A 17,561-nucleotide genomic window follows, 5' to 3' on the forward strand; every position below is an offset into this window, starting at 1 on the left:
TAAAACTTGACTTCACCCTCCACTCCCTGCTCTACCATCTTACTCTTTGCTTCTAAACTTGGCAGCCTCACAGCTTTCTCAATCTCTCTGTTCTTTTTGAGAACCACTGCTTTAGACTCTTCTGTCAAGTAGGAGATTATCTGGGAGCAGAAGAGGAGGAAAGAGCAAGGAGAGTGGAGGAGAACAGATGTCCTGGGCAGCAGTGCCCAAGACTGGTGCTGAAATTCTGTTGGTGGAGATTCTCCTCCACTTGCATTTTCTCATAGTTTCTATCATAATCTTGGTTTTAGAAAACGCTGCATATTTGCTACACTTAAGTAACACTGGTAGAGACCAGCATGATATCATTGCTGGCACAGTAGTCTCTAATTAGATTTTCATCAGTCAATAATTACTTACTGAGTACCTACTATGTGCTAGGCACCATACCAAATGCAAAGGGTACACTGGAGACAGGCAGTCAAATCATTGCTCTAGTGAACATTATATCATAGTGACAGGAGGCAGCCCGTCAACATGTAAATTAATAAATATTTTAGGTAGTAGAACGTGCAATGAAGTCAATAAAAGGGGGGAATGAGGACAGGGACTAGGAAGAGGTAATTACTTTAGAATACTCAGAGAATGTCTCTCTAAGGTGACATTTGATCTGAGACCTGAATAAGGAGGCAGCTATGTACAACTCCCTGGGAAGAAATTCCTGACAGAAAGACAAGTGTGAAGACCTTGAGGTATGAAAAACTTGGCATTTGGGGGCACTTGGCAAAGAACAGTGTGACTGGATCTTACATACGGGAGATAGCGATAGGAAGGGAGGCAGCTGAGGCCACATTTGTAGGTCCACATGGGCTAGGGACAGTGGTGTGCTGGTCAGTGGTTAACAACCAGCTCCGAGCACAGTTTTGATATGAATGTTGGTTGGCATTTTCCTTTACATTAATAAGATGAAAGTGAAATCATGAAGACTCAGTGTCAGAACTTCATTTTTTAAATATTAGTGACTTTGCTGAAATCGTTTTTTAATATTAGAGGATTATTTGCTCAATTTTTGTGCTATTTACCATATAACAACTATAGGCACCATGCTTTTAAGTTTAATCTTCATTATTAATATTTTGTCCATTGTTTTCATAGGCATAGACAACCAGGAAAGAAAATAAACAATAGGTCAAGCCCTGATTTGTAGCTGTGCTGATTTCTGTGGCATAAGTAGTCACACTTTTACCAACATGAAGCCACTGAACATAGAATAGGGAAGGGGATGCACAATAACACACCATTATATGGTATTGTGTTCAAAAAATGTTTTTCAGTGAGTACTTATTAACTACACACTATGGGCCAAACACTATTCCATATGCTGGGGCCAAAGCAATGAACAAAACAAAACCTTTGCTGATGGTAATAAGTGCTATGAAGAAAAAGAAAATAGAACAAGTTAGATTTAGAACCAGACCTTCAAGTCACTGTTTCATAATGTATTAAAACATGGTTTTTAAAATAATGAGGCTTCATTAAACAAGATGTATAATTTTTAAAGAACAAGTTTTACCGTTAATAAAATTTATTAATTTTATAATAAATAAATAAATAAAAATAAGTAAATAAAAATAAAAAAATTAATAAAATTTATTCTTAAAATGTTTTCATCTTTTTTCTCTATTTTTAATTTTAGTTTTGTGTTTTATAATACACATATTTGTATAAGTTGATATATAAAATGTATGCACATGAAGGGTGCTTACATTTTTTTTATAGCATGCAAAATAAAAAATGTTTCAAGGCCATTGCTTTAGAGATTAGAAAAATAAAAAGAAGCCTCTGATATGCCCCTAGGAACATCTCTGCATTTTTAGTAGACTCCCCCCCACCCCCCCAAACCTGATAGTAAGGAAGAATGTTCTGTGTTGTATTAGGCCCAATGGGAGCTAAGAGACCGTGTCCATCACTACAGTAGATTATGAAATACCAAATTAGACACCCTGAGTATGCTCCCTTCCCCTTAGGACCTCATATTAACACCACAGGAGAGCCGAGACATGTAGACCAGCTGGGAGAACCTTAAACAGTTCAAGGGATCTGTTCCCTAACAAGGCAGACTCTACAGCACGATCAGTGGTAACATGAAAGACTTAAGAGGGCAAGTTGATGACTTGCTTCACCATAACAAACATTTAATCCTGAATTGAGAAGTGCCATTATGGAAGAGAAGATTGAGTCTGTCAAGCCTAGGACTCCGGCACCCACCCAGATGGCCCTGGAGGTTTACCGGCCTTAGATCTCCAAAACAGAATACCAGCAGCAGCACTAGGCCATCCCGCTGGAAGGAATGGAGAATGAAAGCCTGTTGGCAGATCCAGAATCATTAGAACACAGGCAACCCTTCTTTCCAGGATATCTTCCCTAACACCCTTCTCTCTCTGCTGGGTTAAGTCCCAGGTGCCCACTTTTGGTAGGTAACCTATTAATAATCCTGAGCTCTTTGCTGCACTGTATCAAAATTATGTCTTTATATTTGTGTCCCACATTAGAATGAGAGTTTCATTGGTTTCTGTGGTGCCTGACACACTGTAGACACTCAGACATTTACTGAAAGCGTAAGTGACCATCCTCTTGTCTTTTTTTCTGGATTGACCACATAAGTGCTCTCAGATCCACAAGAACAATGAAGAATCCAGTGAATTAATCTACATCATGATGTTTTTGTTTCACCCAAAATGCAATTTAAACATTTTAAAAGATCTGATCCCAAGAAGTTTCTGTCGTGAGAGTGGGGCCCTCATGATGTTGTTAGTGCCCTTATAAGAAGAGACAGCAGAGTTTATTACTCATATAGTGAGGTGGTCACTGTCTACAAGCCAGGACGAGACTCTCACCAGAACTACAAGTCACAGTTCGGTGGGGGGACTCTCTCTTGTCTAGGTTCCTCTGTCACTTTAGATTTTTTTATTTCAGCTTTTGTGGAATTCTAGGACAGCACACAACTGACTATCTACATTCTTGGAGGACTTTTCTTAAATAAGGGAGCCCAAATAAGTCACAGATAGTAATCTTGGAAGAATGATACTTTCTGTGTCTAGTCTTTTAACCCTTTGCAAAGCTACGAAAAGGAAAGTAAGATGTCCTCCCTGAACTGCATTAGTACCGTTACAGTATTTTGTAAATATTGAATCTTAAGCAAAAACACATGTCTAGTCATAGATTAAAAAAAATTCCAAGCAGCATTTTTGAAGGATGTAATAATCACACTTTAGTCTTTCTACATGGTTTCTAAATGGAATTTTTTATTATAAGTTAGAAATTTATAGAAGAAGCAGAGAAGATTTTTTTTCTTTTTAAATAAATATTGATAACCTTACTGGAAAAATGTATTTCAAGTGGTAAAGCTAATTCATACTTTAATTTCATGATGAGCTAAAGGAACTGGCATATTTTTAAGTCCCTCCAGGGCTCCAAGTTCTCATATTAGGCTTTGCCTCCCAACAGCCATGCTGGTGGTCAGACTTTAGGACAGAGTAGAAGGAGCCTGGACTCTGAATTCGATAGGGGTTTTTTTTTTAATGTTATTTATTTGAGAGTGAGTGAGCACGAGTGGGGGGGAGGGACAGAAGGAGAGGGAGAAGGGAGAAGCAGACTCCCCACTGAGCAGGGAGCCCGACGCTGGGGTGGGTGGGGGGGAGGGTGCAGGATCAGGACCTGATGACCTGACCTGAAGGCAGATGTTTAACCAACTGAGCCACCCAGGCGCCCCTCGATAGGGTTTTAACATGTCTGCTGCTTAACAACTGTGCAACTGGAAGCAAATTCCTCTCAATATATGGAAAATGGGTGTTATGGACTAAATTTCCCCAAAATTCACATGTTGAAGCCCTAACTTCCAATGTGACTCTATCTAGAGATGGGCCTTTAAAGAGGTAATTAAGGTCAAATGAGGAGTAGATCCCTAACCCAGTATGACCGGTCTTCTCATAAGAAGAGGGGGCCTGGGTGGCTCAGTTGGTTAAGCGTCTGACTCTTGATTTCAGCTCAGGTCATGATCTCAGGGTCCTGGGATCGAGCCCCGTGTCAGGCTCTGCACTCAGTGGGGAGTTTACTTGGGATCCTCCCTCTCCTTCTGCCCTTCCCCCTCGCTCGTGCTCTCTCTCAAATAAATAAATCTTTAAAAAAAAAAAGAAAAAGAAGAGGAAGAGCCACTAGGGATGCAGACACACAAAGAGGTCACATGGGGACAGTGAGAAGTCAGACATCTATAAGGCAAAGAGAGAGGCCTCAGAGACACCAAACCCGCCAACACTTTTGCCTCCAGAACTGAGAGAAAATAAATTTCTATTGTTTAAGCCCAGTCTGTGTATTTTGCTATCACAGCCCTAGCAGACTGATACACTAGGTATAATAATAACACCACCTCATGGGAGTTAGAATTACACATGGCTAACGCAGTGCTTGGCTCCTAGTAAGCACTCAATAAATGGAAGCCCTTATCTGTGGCTCAGAAAGAAAAGAAGGAAAAAAATAAAATAAAATTTGCTTCTTCAGCAAGAAAATCAGTGATTATTTAAAAGCATATGCCAAGCACTTTGAGTAAATACCTAATTTAATCTGAATAACAATCCTGTGTAAACCGTCCTTATCTTGCACCTGAGGAAACAGGTGCCAAAAAAAAAAAAAAAAAAAAAAAAGAAAGGTTATGTAATTGGTCTAAAGTCACCTAGAAAGTGGCAGAATCAGAAATATGGCTTTAAAATCTGTATTCTTTCCACTATGCCATACCACCTACTAAAGCAGCTTCCTAGATGCCAAAAGGTTACTAATGAAAGAGACCCATTCTGGATGATTTCGGCAGCAGACACACAGCAAGGGGGCTGGCTTTTGGGGTAGGAATGTATTCCTGCCCACACACGGATGTTCACTCCCACGTCAAGCTGGGCCACACAGATGCCTGAGTCAAATAGCTTTTCAAAAAAGACTTTTTAATCTGCTCAAGCACTTGAACCAAATATTCACTTTATACTCCAGAGCTCCGTGCCAAAGGCATACGGCCAGTTGGGCCGAAGAAATGGTAAGGGCGTGTGTGAACAATCAGGGTGGCCTTTCCTTGCAGTGCCTGATCTGAGGACAACTGCCTGTGGACAGACATGTAGACAGACCGCTGGGCCGGGGTAAGGTAACTGCGAAATTGAACCCTGATTGGCCACATGGATGGGTTCCCGCACGTGTGATCATCTTGTATTCTCTGTTAGCCAAGGAGAGTATCAAGGGAAATATTGTAGTTTACATATAGTTGCTCTTAAATGGTCTTGCCAGTAATAATTAGCCAATAGGATTATGTTTTAAGACGACTCCCTATTAATGACAAAAGCTCGTAGTTAGTAAAGGTGTTTTTCTTACTTACCACGGCAAAGCAGTTATATTTAAATTTTTAAATTATTTTAGAGTAGTTTTAGTTTTACAATGAAATTGAGAGGGAGGGACAGAGATTTCCCATATACCTCTGCCCCCACACATGCAGAGCCTCCCGCATTACCAATATCTCCCACCAAAATAGTATATTTCTTACGAAGGATGAACCTACACTGACACATCATCATCATCACCCAAAGTCCACCGTTTATCTTAGGGTTCACTCACGATGTTGTACATTCTATGGGTTTCGACAAATGTGTAATGACACGTATCTGTCATAATATACAGAGTAGTCTCACTGCATTAAAATCCACTGTGCTCTGCCTATTCATCTCCCCCTGCCACCTCCCCTGCTAACCACTCATCTCTTATCTCCATAGTTTTGTTTTAGTTACGCTTAAATTTAAGAGACTAGAAAACAGCCCTTTTTATGCTAATTGAAACTGAACTTACAATTTATGGAAAAGCCATTTCTCAAGATTGGCCATGAATCCCTCAAGTGGGATTTCATTATACTGTTCTGATTTTGTATGTTTGAGATTTTCCATAATAAAAAGTTTAAAAATAAACAAGATTGACATTAAAAAAATTATTTCTGCTCTGATTCTTACATGAATGTTATAGATTCAAACTTTGAAAAAGCTTCTAAGATAGGGATAAAATTACTCTGTATCTCTACTTGTGAAATCAAGGGCTGATGAAGGATGGATGACTACTACCAAATGTCTTGGGTGTTTCTCAAATTTATCTTAATGAGATCATCAGTAATACGGTAGTACACCCAGAATCCCTTTGGTTCCCTGTGCAAGTGTGGCAGATGCTGTCAGTACACCATGACCTATCCTCTTAGCACCTACCACTTGAAGGGATGCCACCTTGTTTCCAATGTCCAACATCCATGACTCTGCTAGACCTTCTCTCTTCTTTAGAGATTGTTCTGCCTACATTAGCTAGGGGCAGACCTCAAGTCCTTGGGAATCAATGCTCCCTGTGAGCATCCCTCATCCACTGCCTGAAGGGAGCTGATGGATAAACATCCTAACTCTCTTTTTCTTCAGATTACTTAGTTCTGAGGCTCTTGTTCTACATTTTTTTCCCAGAAGGCCCCCCACCCAGATATAACATTGATTTTCCAAAGTGACAACTTGTTGGAGAACCTATCCTTTATCAGCTTCCTTCTCTTCCCTGTCTCATTTCACTTCCTTACTAGTATTCCTGGGATCCCCTCTCAAATATGCTTCTTATACCTGAATCCTTGTCTCAAGATCTGCTTCTGTGAGAATTCAAACCAAGCAAGATACCAAATTGAGAGACCTAGCCCTCAACCTGAAGAAAAATTTCATGAAGGATTTTGAAAAGATGTCCTATAAATGAAGGCAGTGTTTGGGTTAACATAAATTTTTCCCCCTTTCCAAAAATCACAGAGTCGGTTATACTTGAATCTACCCTGTGGAGCTGATGTAAACAGTTTGGTAAGGATTGGGGCCCATGACCCCAATATTTAGGTAAAAATCTAAAGAATTCTTTTTTTAAAATGATTTATTTATTTTAGAGAGAGAGCATGTGAAGGGAGGGGCGTGGCGGGGGGGAGAGAATTCAAGCAGACTCCTGGCTGAGTGTGGAGCCTGACACAGGGCTCGAACTCATGACCCTGAGATCATGACCTAAGCTGAAATCAAGAGTTGAATGCTTAACCGACTGAGCCACCCAGCTGCCCCTAAGAATTCTTGAGATAAGAGGTATCATATGGGATTTAAAAAAGCCTAAGACAATTGATCAAATGGATTGCAGTGGATGGAATCACATAACCCCAACTAAAAATCTGCCAACTGAATAAATGTTCGCAGTGAGAATTGTGAGACAGATTAAATTGGAAATTTGGTTGGCAACCGTGTTATTAGAGAAGAATCAGAGTAAAATGCTAGGTTTTTGTGATGAGATTCCATATGAATGTGAAACTTTTTAAATCTACATTTTTAGTTGAAAAGAACATTTTTAGTCAGTATCATTTGTAAATTTGCAAGCAAGTGCATCAGAAATGCCAAACTCAGTGTATAAGCTTTTTGACTTTTGACTGCTATCTAGTTTTAATATGAATGAAAACCTTGTATTTACCATTTATCCCAATTTTAATTCCCTTAAGGTATCTTGGATGTTGTAAAGAAAGGAATCTGGTGGGACTCCCAGTTTTCTTATTTAACTACCTGGGTTGATTATGGTGCCAATAAACAGAATAGGGAGTAAGTGATATAAATGTGATTTGGCTGCATAATATTCCATAGCATACATATACCACATCTTCCTTATCCATTCATCTATTGATGGACTCGTAGGTTGCTTCCATATCTTGGCTATTATAAGTAATGCTACAATAAACATAGGGGTACATATATCCTTTCAAATAAGTATTTTGATTTTCTTTGGGTAAACACCCAGTAGTGGAATTATTGTATCTATTTTTAAGTTTTTGAAGAACATACTGTTTTCTAAAGGGGTTGTAACAATTTGCATTCCCATCAACAGCATATGAGGCTTCCTTTTTCTCCACATCCTTACCAGCACTCGTTATTTCTTATGTTGACTCTAGCCATTCTCACAGGTGATATCTCATTGTGCTTTGGATTTTCATTCCCCTGATGTTTAGTGATGGTGAGCATCTTTTCATGTGTTTGTTGGCCATCTGTATGTCTTCTTTGGAAAATTGTCTATTCGGGTCCTTTGCCCATTTTTAAACTGGGTTTTTTGGTGTGTGTTGAGTTGTAAAAATTCTTTATATATTTTGGATATTAACCTTATTGGATATATCATTTGAAAATATCTTCTCCCATTCAGTAGGTTGCCTTTTTGTTTTACCAATGGTTTCCTTCACCGTGCAAAACCTTTTTAGTTTGGTGTAGTCCCAGTAGTTTATTTTTGCTTTTATTTCTGTGGAATATTACACAGCCATAAAAAAGGATGCGATTGTGCCATTTAAGACAACATGGATGGACCTAGAGGGTATTATGCTAAGTGAAATAAGTCAGACTGAGAAAGACAAATACCATATGATTTCACTAATACACAGAATCTAAAATGAAAGAAGAAATAAAGAGAATTAGAACTGTGAACATAGGACAAACTAATGCTTGCCAGAGGGGAGAGGGTGAGGTTATGGGCAAAATGGGTGAAGGGGAGTGGGAGATACAGGCTTCCAGTTATGGAATGAATAAGTCATGGGAATAAAAGGCACAGCATAAGGAATATAGTCAATGATATTGTAATAACATTGTAAGGTGACAGATGGTAGCTACACTTGTGAGCATAGCATAATGCTTAAGCCTGTTGAATCACTATGTTGTATACCTGAAACTAATGTAACATTGTGTGTCAATTACACTCAAAATTTAAAAAAAAATGCATACGTGTGTGTGTGTGTGTGTGTGGTTTCGGATTAGAACAGATAATGACATAATTTAAGGCATCTGTGGACCATGGAGGGGGTGATGTCTGTTAGGTGATGAGTGCAATGTCCTATGCATGGTTTACAAGAGCTAACCTATCTGTTCCCTGCTTTATTCTCAAGCCACTTGCCCATCACAGATATGCCTTCAGCCACATGTGACACTCTCTTGGCTCTGGGTTTACGTTGGCTCTTCCCTCTGACTGAAACACCTTTTGTATCCACCCCACTCCATCACAACATGGACAACTCATGTTTAAACACTTTCCAAGATAGAGCACTCACAGCTCCACCCTTTCTGCTATGACTTTGTCATTAACTCTCCATTTCCTGAGACAATGGTGCTGATATAAGAACACCTCACAAGACTATTAAGAAGATTAATTATACACTGAAAGCACTTAAAGCAACACAGCACACAAAGTGTTCTCCAAGTCTTTGCTATGACTATTAGTTGCTGTCTTATAAAACAGCCCATATCATTTTCTGTTAAATTTTTTTTTTAAGATTTGTTGTAATAACAGCCTTACCAAATAGTGCTGATTTAAAATAATGAATGTTCTGGTCTTTTCTAAATCTTATCACAAACCACTGTTTTCAATAATTTTTACCCAGTTTTTTTTCCCCCTTCTTTTTAACACTTAAGTCAGCTTTGTGTATGGATTGCCATAATCTGTATACTGTCAATTTTTTATGCTTGTGTTGTATCTCACTGTTTTAAGAATTCCTGGTATTTGAGCATATGGATTATTTCCAGTTTTTTATTATTTTGATTGGGCCTGTTTGACAAACTTTTTCCTATGAGTTAATTGCTTGAGAGTTTTCTGAAGAGTGAAATTTAATTCAAATTTTATTTTTATACCTTTTATGAATTTCTCCAAATGTTCTCTAAATATTTTTATAAATCTATTATAACCATAGCTGTCTATTCACCATTATAAGTGCTAACATAAGGAACTTAAGAATTTATGTGTAATTAACTGTCCTTTATGAATTTTTGAATATGAATTATACCAAAAATTACTAAGCTAAAAATAGTACCTTTGTGGCTAAGGGCAAGGATGCTTAAAGTTTAACTTTTTCTAACAAATAGGAATTACTGTAATTTTAAAAACTGGCTTGGAAATATATTAAGCCCTAGGCCTCTTTAAACCTAAATTAAAGCAATCTTTTATCTTTTTATTGTAGTATGTATAATTTAGTTTATGAGAAAAATAATCCATTAAGAATAAGGTTGTTAAGGGGCATCTGGGGCACTTGGGTGGCTCAGTCTTTGGGCATCTGCCTTCAGCTCAGGTCATGATTCCAGGGTCCTGGGATCCAGTCCCGCATCGGGCTCCCTGCTCAGCGGGGAGTCTGCTTCTCCCTCTCTGACTCCCCCTGCTTGTGTTCACTCTCTTGCTATCTCTGTCAAATAAATAAATAAAATCTTAAAAAAAAAAGAATAAGGTCTGTAAATGAAATTGACGATTTCTTTTCAGTGCAATACCTTACCCCTTTCGTATTTTAGCATGCTTAAAGAATGCTTTATAGCACAATTATAACTATTATAAATGTCAAAGAAATTTAAGAGTTTATTCACAATGACTCAAATGTTTTTCTTTTAAACTTTTTAATTAGATCATAGAAAATTCTGTACTATCCACTGCACTGGTTACTTGAGAAGCTGGCCTCCACATGTTGTTGGAATGGAAGAAGAAAGGGACAATAAGAAAGACAGTAGTAATTTTAACTGCCTTGTTGCCATTGGAAGATTACATCCATATATTGTCCCACAGAACAGTGGAGAGATTAAAGTGAAACCAACTGAATTTATAACCCGGTTTGCAATGAATGGAAAATTTGTCTATGTGGACCAAAGGTGAACATTTATATGCCATAATGATTCAATGGGATACCTAAGGCTATTAAAGATGTGCCTAGTAGCACTGCTGGATAAAACTTGGAATAATATTTTTTAAGCCAGTAGTGCAGAAACTGAACATGGTCTGTGGCCACAATTTTACTGAATGGGAGAAGAGCGTACCCTGGACTGGGTGGGTGTCCATTCTATTTTGTACCTCTAGTCTGGGCCTTGGGCAGCCAAAGGATCCCAGGGTTACTCATTCCCCTGTCCACTCTCCTACTATCCTGACCATATATGGACCTACAGTACTCTGGAAGGGATTGCATTCACCAATCTGAAGTTTATTTTCAATTTTAAAACCAGGGCAACAGCAATTTTAGGATATCTGCCTCAGGAACTTTTGGGAACTTCTTGTTATGAATATTTTCATCAAGATGACCATAGTAATTTGACTGACAAGCACAAAGCAGGTATGCATTGAATGGGGTAATTTGGGGATACTTTTTAATTACAGCCTCAACTCATTTCTCATTCCTGTGAAATCTGAAACTTTTATGTAGTGGTAGACTATTATGCTGATTATTATCTTTTCTTGTTAAGTTCTACAGAGTAAAGAGAAAATATTTACAGATTCATACAAGTTCAGAAAGAAAGATGGCTCTTTTGTAACTTTAAAAAGCCAGTGGTTTAGTTTCACAAATCCTTGGACCAAAGAACTGGAGTATATTGTGTCTGTCAACACGTTAGTTTTGTAAGTAATTTTTTATGTTGTTAAGACCTTTACATTAATTTCAAATGAGTGTCTTTTCTCATCTTGCTAAACCCTTAAAGTTGTATGATCATCTGGCTTTATAACTTGAGTATATATTATTTTGTAATTCATTCACTGTTCACTGGTGTTACTTCTCAGAATTAAGCTGTAAGTTTTCCCTTTTGTAATAAATTTCTTTTTGCTTGGTATTAAAGGTGATAGTAAATGTATTCACTCAAGCTCCTCCTTCCTACCCTTCATGGTGGCCTTGTCTTGTCCCTCCACTAAATGATATAGTTGTAATTTAAAACTATATATCATTGTAAGAAATGTTTTGTCCTGCATATCATTTTTGCATGCACATCTTCTAAGCCTGGGATACCACATGTGCTTGTGTGGGAATATTTGGCTGAGGGAATAAGCAGAAATCCAGCCTAAGCCCTGCTTGCCAAGCCCTAGCTGTGGCTGTGTCAGCCAGCCTGAAAGAAGACCCAATTTTTCCTGATTTGCTTAATAGGCTAACATAGCCCACTCTAAGTATTATTAGCTTTCTGTAAGTTTTTCTTTGTAATTGTTGTAAGGTTGCATCAAACCAATTCTATTTCCTGATCTATAGTTTTTTAAAAAGGCCCCCAAGGCTTGGCATCTCCAGCAGTATCCCCTGTTAATCATTCTAATAATCCTTGCCTTCTTATCATTAATATACAAACTGAGAGTTTGCAACTGTGAGCAAATGTACTTCATAGGGTAATAGGGCATTGGGCAAATGCCCTGGTACTTAGCACATCAATACCTTGCTCTCTGGTGGTGACATTAACAGTGTGTATATATAAAACAAAAAGGCCAAGAATTGATAAGTACGCAGAGCTTTAATGTAGTGGCTTTCACAATTTCCTTCACTTAAAAAAAAATCACCTATGGTGTTTCTTAATTCTAGGGGACATAGTGAGACGAGAGAAGTGTCATTACTTCCTTGTAGCTCTCAATCATCAGAAGGTAAGCTTAGTTTTAAATGATGGATATTTATTACTAGGACTGTTGTTATTGTTACCATCTTTTTCTGTCTTGGAGAAGGAAACATTTCAAGGCAAAATTGCAAAGACTTCTATGGCTTAAATTATCCTTTTCAGAATTTCTACAGTACTTTGAACACACTTCCATTATAATCTTATATCCTATTGCAATTAGTTGTTTGTTCAACTGGCCTGCCACTAGACTGAGTTCAAGAGTCGAAATGGTATTTTATCCATTATCTATCCCTAGAAGTTCCTTGTAGTTTGTGTTACTCAGTACATATCTGTTGGGTAAATTAATGGAAAACATTAAGGGGGAGTTTTTGCTTATCTTATTTTCCACCACAAGAATATTTTAATGCATTACTTGTATAAATAAAAATAGAAATATTAAGGAATATTAAAAAATAAAGCAGTATTGCTCTGGCTTTAGTGTGGAGATTAATATGGGAAGGAAATATCCGTACTCAAGGGTTACAGGTTATAAATGTACCCTCAATGATGTTATACACATTTGATTCCTATCATTCTTCATATGCATTTTAAACCATCATGAGTTATGTTTGTAATGCAAGCATGAATGGTTAGAACGTTTTAGGATGTAGCTATTTCTTTTAAAGAGGGAAATAGGAAGTATATTAGAGTTGAAAAAAATAATAATAACCAAAGTTATATATACATTTTTAAAGTCTTCATTTGAATTTTTCCTTTCGTTATTATTTAGAATCCTCTAAACAGTCTTGTATTAGTGTGCCTGGAATGTCTACAGAAATAGTACTTGGTGCTGGGAGTATTGGAACAGATATTGTAAATGAAGTCCTGGATTTACAAAGGTAAAGTTTTATTGCTGCATATATTTTCACAAGTGAAATTATTATATTTATAAAACCAATATTCAAAAATCAGTAAGTTTCCTATATGCAAACAATAACTAGTTCAATAATATAATGAAAGAGAAGATCATTTTTACAGTAGCAACAAAAAAGCTAAGTATTTAGAATTATATGAAAACAAATTGTTAATGCTACAAACTATATGAACTATATGAAAACAAATTGTTAATGCTACAAAGGTTCATAAAAGATGACTTGAATAACTTTCTGTATAGTTGTTTTTCAATGGGAAGACTCAATACTGTAAAGATGTCAGTGTTTGTTAAGCTCATCTATGAATTCAGTGTGAATCCAGTCAAAATGGCATCTTGCATTTGTTTTTTAGAATCCAACAAATGATACTAACCATATTGAGGAAAATTCTAAAAACTAAAAGTAATAGAATGAGATTAACCCTAACAGATACTAAAATATAAAGCTACAGTCACTAAAACATTTCAGTACAACCCACAAATAGATTAATGGGAAAGAATAGATTTTAGAAATAGACACATATGGGAATTTATTATATGGTAAAAGTGGCATTTCAAATCAGTGAGGGGAAATGGATTAAACAATTAAGGGCATTATAATAACTCTATAACTATTTGGGGGTAAAAAAGCTGAACACCAACTTTATTCTTTATATTAAAATAAATTTCAGATAAACCAAAGAGTTCAAAGTAAAATTTAAAAACTATAGAAATATTTCAAGAACAGAGATATGAGTTTTTATAATCTTAGTTTAGAATGTCCTTTCTAAACATCACAAAAAATCCAGAATTCATAAAGAAAAAAGTTGATAAATTATATAAAGATTCAAAACTTAAGCTAATAACCATTATGACAAAGGTAAAAGATTAATAAATTGCAAAAAATGTGTCATGTGATAAAATGGACTTAATATAGCTTCCTATATGAAGTTTTATAGTATAAGGAATAAAGTTATTAAGCTATTTAAACTTTATAAATAAACTATAATTTTATTAACTTTTATTTATATTAAACTTTATATAAAGCATAAAGTTATTAAGTAATTTTTAAAAATAGCTCAATAAAAAGTTGGAGAATAGAATAGAAAAAAATTATAAATGGTCAAGAACCTTCAACAATTGTTCAACCCTCACTGGGTATTGTAGGTAAGTGATGAATCACTGAATTCTACCCCAGAAGCCAATATTGCACTGTATGTTAACCAACTAAAATTAAAACAAAACAAAATAAAAACAGAAAACAATTGCTCAACCCCACTCATAGTTACAAATATATACAGCTGACCCTTGAACAACATGGGGATTGGGGATATCAACCACCTTGCCAGTCAAAAATCTGCATATAGGGGCGCCTGGGTGGCTCAGTCGTTAAGCGTCTGCCTTCAGCTCAGGTCATGATCGCAGGGTCCTGGGACTGAGCCCCACATCGGGCTCCCTGCTCAGCGGGAAGCCTGCTTCTCCCTCTCCCACTCCCCCTGCTTGTGTTCCCTCTCTCACTATGTCTCTGTCTGTCAAATAAATAAATAAAATCTTTAAAAAAAAAATCTGCATATAACTTCTGACTCCCCCAAAATTTAACTACTAATAACCTACTGTTGACTAGTCTTACCAATAACATAAACAGTCAATTAACACATATTTTGTATGTTATATGTATTGTATGCTCTATGCTTACAATAAAGTAAGCTAGAAAAAGAAAATATTGAGAAAAATCATAAGGAAGAGATTCTGTTCCAAGATGGTGACATGAGAAGACCCTGAATTCATCTCTGCCACAGACACACCAAATCTACACCTATTTATAGAGCAGTTTCTCCTGAAGAAGAACTGAGGGCTGACTGAAGAGCTTCTGTACAAGTGAAGATATAGAGACCACATAAAGAATGGTAAGAGAAATACAGACACTGTAACAAAGGGGAAAAGGGAATCCCCACTCCTGACACTGCAAACAGCAGTGGGAAGGAATAGTACTGAGGGATTATGAGCAGATTTGTCTGCCATGGGACACACACAAAAAAGCACGATTTAGAAGAGCAACTAGAATATACAGGAACCAGCCTGGAACTCTGTCAAAATAGCAAGGGAGCTGCTGAAACTCTGTCCAGGTCAGAGGGGCTGGCTGCCCCAGTTTACATTCACCGTCTACCCTGAGAGTGTGGATGGGAGCAGGGTCCTATATGCACATGCTAGCTGGCCTATTGCTTCAGTGAGCCCCATGCCCCTAGCCCACGCAAGCCCTGCTGTCCCACCAAGGCGGTCCCAGTATAGTACATACTAGGACACACCTGGTCAGTGCTCACTACAGCTCCAGCTGTCTTACAAAGATGACACAGGTGCAAAGTACCCCCAGAATACTCCAGGCCTGAACCACTTCCGTTCCACATGACTTGCTAGGGCACCCCTGGTGCAGGCATTCTGGGACCACCTGGCTCATACTGCATTAGCTCCAGACACTCCATCAGGGTGCCCTCTTTCCAGTGTGTCCCAGGACCCTCAGGCCCAGCCCTGCCTTGTTTCCAGCCACTCTGCCAGGCTACCCTCTGTGTGGAGAGCCCCAGGAGCCTGCAGCTTGTACTGCCTCATCTCTGCTGTTTTGCCAGGGCACCCTCAGTGCAAAGAGCCCTGGGGCTATGCTGGCCCATGACCTCTTTAGCTCCTGCTATCCCACCAGTGCAGCCCTAGCACAGAGTGCCCTGGGATCCCCACCCAGGCTAGCCCTAGCTCTAGCCAGTCAGCAAAAGTCACCAGGCTCAGTCTACACAGGGGACCATACACAAGCCCATTCCTTCAAGTTTAGGAGAAGTATCTATTCCACCTAATTCATGGAAACAAAAACAGTAAGTCGGTCAAAATGAGAAGACAGAAATATGCACCAAACCAAACAACAAGACAAAATCCTAGGAAAAAAAGTAAATGGAGATACCCAATCTATCTGATAAAGAGTTCAAAGTAATGATCAAAAAGATGCTCACTGGACTAGAAAGAAGAGTGGATAAACTTAGTGAGAACTTCAACAAATTAATAGAAAATATTAAAATAATCAGAATTGAAGAATACAATGACAGAAATGAAAAATACAATGGGGGGAATCAATAGTAGATTAGCAGATGCAGAAGAATGGATCACTAATTTTGAAGACAGGGTAATGGAGAGCATCCAAGCTGAATAGCAAAAAGAAAAAAGAATTAAAAAAATGAGGACAGGTTAAGGGATCTCTTGGACAACATCAAGTGAACAAACATTTACATCATAAGGATCCCAGAAGGAGAAGAGAGAGAGTAGAGGGCAGAAAACTTATTTGAGGAAGGAAATACTGCTAAAAACTTCCCTAACCCGGGGAAGGAAACAGATAACAAGATAAACCCAAGGAAGTCCACACCATGACCCAATATCTTTTGTTTTTGGTGTTTAAAATTATTAAGAGAGGATTTTAAAAGCAGGAGGAGAGAAGCAACTAGAAATGTTTAAGGGAAACTCCATAAGGCTATGAGCTGATTTTTCACCAGAAAATTTGCAGGCCAGAAGAGAGTGGCATGATATATTCAAGTGCTGAAAGGAAAAAAACCTACAACTAAGAATATTCCACCCAGCAAGATTATCATTAAAAATTAAGGAGAGGTAAAGAGTTTCCCAAACACAAGTTAAAGGATTTCACCACTGCTAAACTGGCCTTACATGAAATCTTAAAGAGAATTCTTTAATCAGAAAAGGCCGTAAGGAAATTACAAAAGGAAAAAATTTCACTGGTTAAAAAATATACACAGTAAAGGTAGTAGGTCAACCACTTATAAAGCTAGTATGATGGTTAAAAAACAGAAGTAGTAAAATCAATTACATCAACAAAAATTAGTTAAGGGACACACAAAGTTAAAAGATGTAAAATATGCTGTCCTATACATAACATGCGAAGGGGGGAGTAAAAATGTAGTGCTTTTAGACTGTTGAACTTAGGAAACCATCAACTTAATACAGACTGCTATATACTTTGGATGTTACATGTGAAACTCATGGTAACCACAAGCCAAAAATGTATAATAGATATGGAGAAAATTAAGAGAAAGGAATCCAAGCAAACATTAAAGAAAGTCATCAAATTACAAGGGAAAGGAGCAAGAGAAAAAAGGAACAAAGAACTACAACAACCAGAAATAAGTGAACAAAATGACAATAAGTACATACTTATCCATAATTACTTTAAATGTAAATGAGCTACATGCTCCAATCAAAAGACATAGGGTGACTCA

General features: G+C 37.5%; 1 protein-coding gene across 2 annotated transcripts in view; it reads left to right on the forward strand.

Moving 5' to 3' along the window:
* Positions 1 to 17,561, forward strand: part of ARNTL2 (aryl hydrocarbon receptor nuclear translocator like 2) — a 104,645-nt gene that overhangs the window by 73,404 nt on the left and 13,680 nt on the right. For both annotated transcript variants that reach the window (XM_032432776.1, XM_032432777.1), the window contains 5 exons: positions 10,463 to 10,703; positions 11,052 to 11,158; positions 11,289 to 11,439; positions 12,377 to 12,435; positions 13,177 to 13,285. In XM_032432776.1, the coding sequence (XP_032288667.1) occupies positions 10,463 to 10,703; positions 11,052 to 11,158; positions 11,289 to 11,439; positions 12,377 to 12,435; positions 13,177 to 13,285 (667 nt within the window). The remainder of the gene's footprint in view (positions 1 to 10,462; positions 10,704 to 11,051; positions 11,159 to 11,288; positions 11,440 to 12,376; positions 12,436 to 13,176; positions 13,286 to 17,561) is intronic.

This window comes from Phoca vitulina, unplaced genomic scaffold (assembly GCF_004348235.1).
Source record: "Phoca vitulina isolate PV1807 unplaced genomic scaffold, GSC_HSeal_1.0 scaffold49, whole genome shotgun sequence".
Lineage (NCBI taxonomy): Eukaryota > Metazoa > Chordata > Mammalia > Carnivora > Phocidae > Phoca > Phoca vitulina.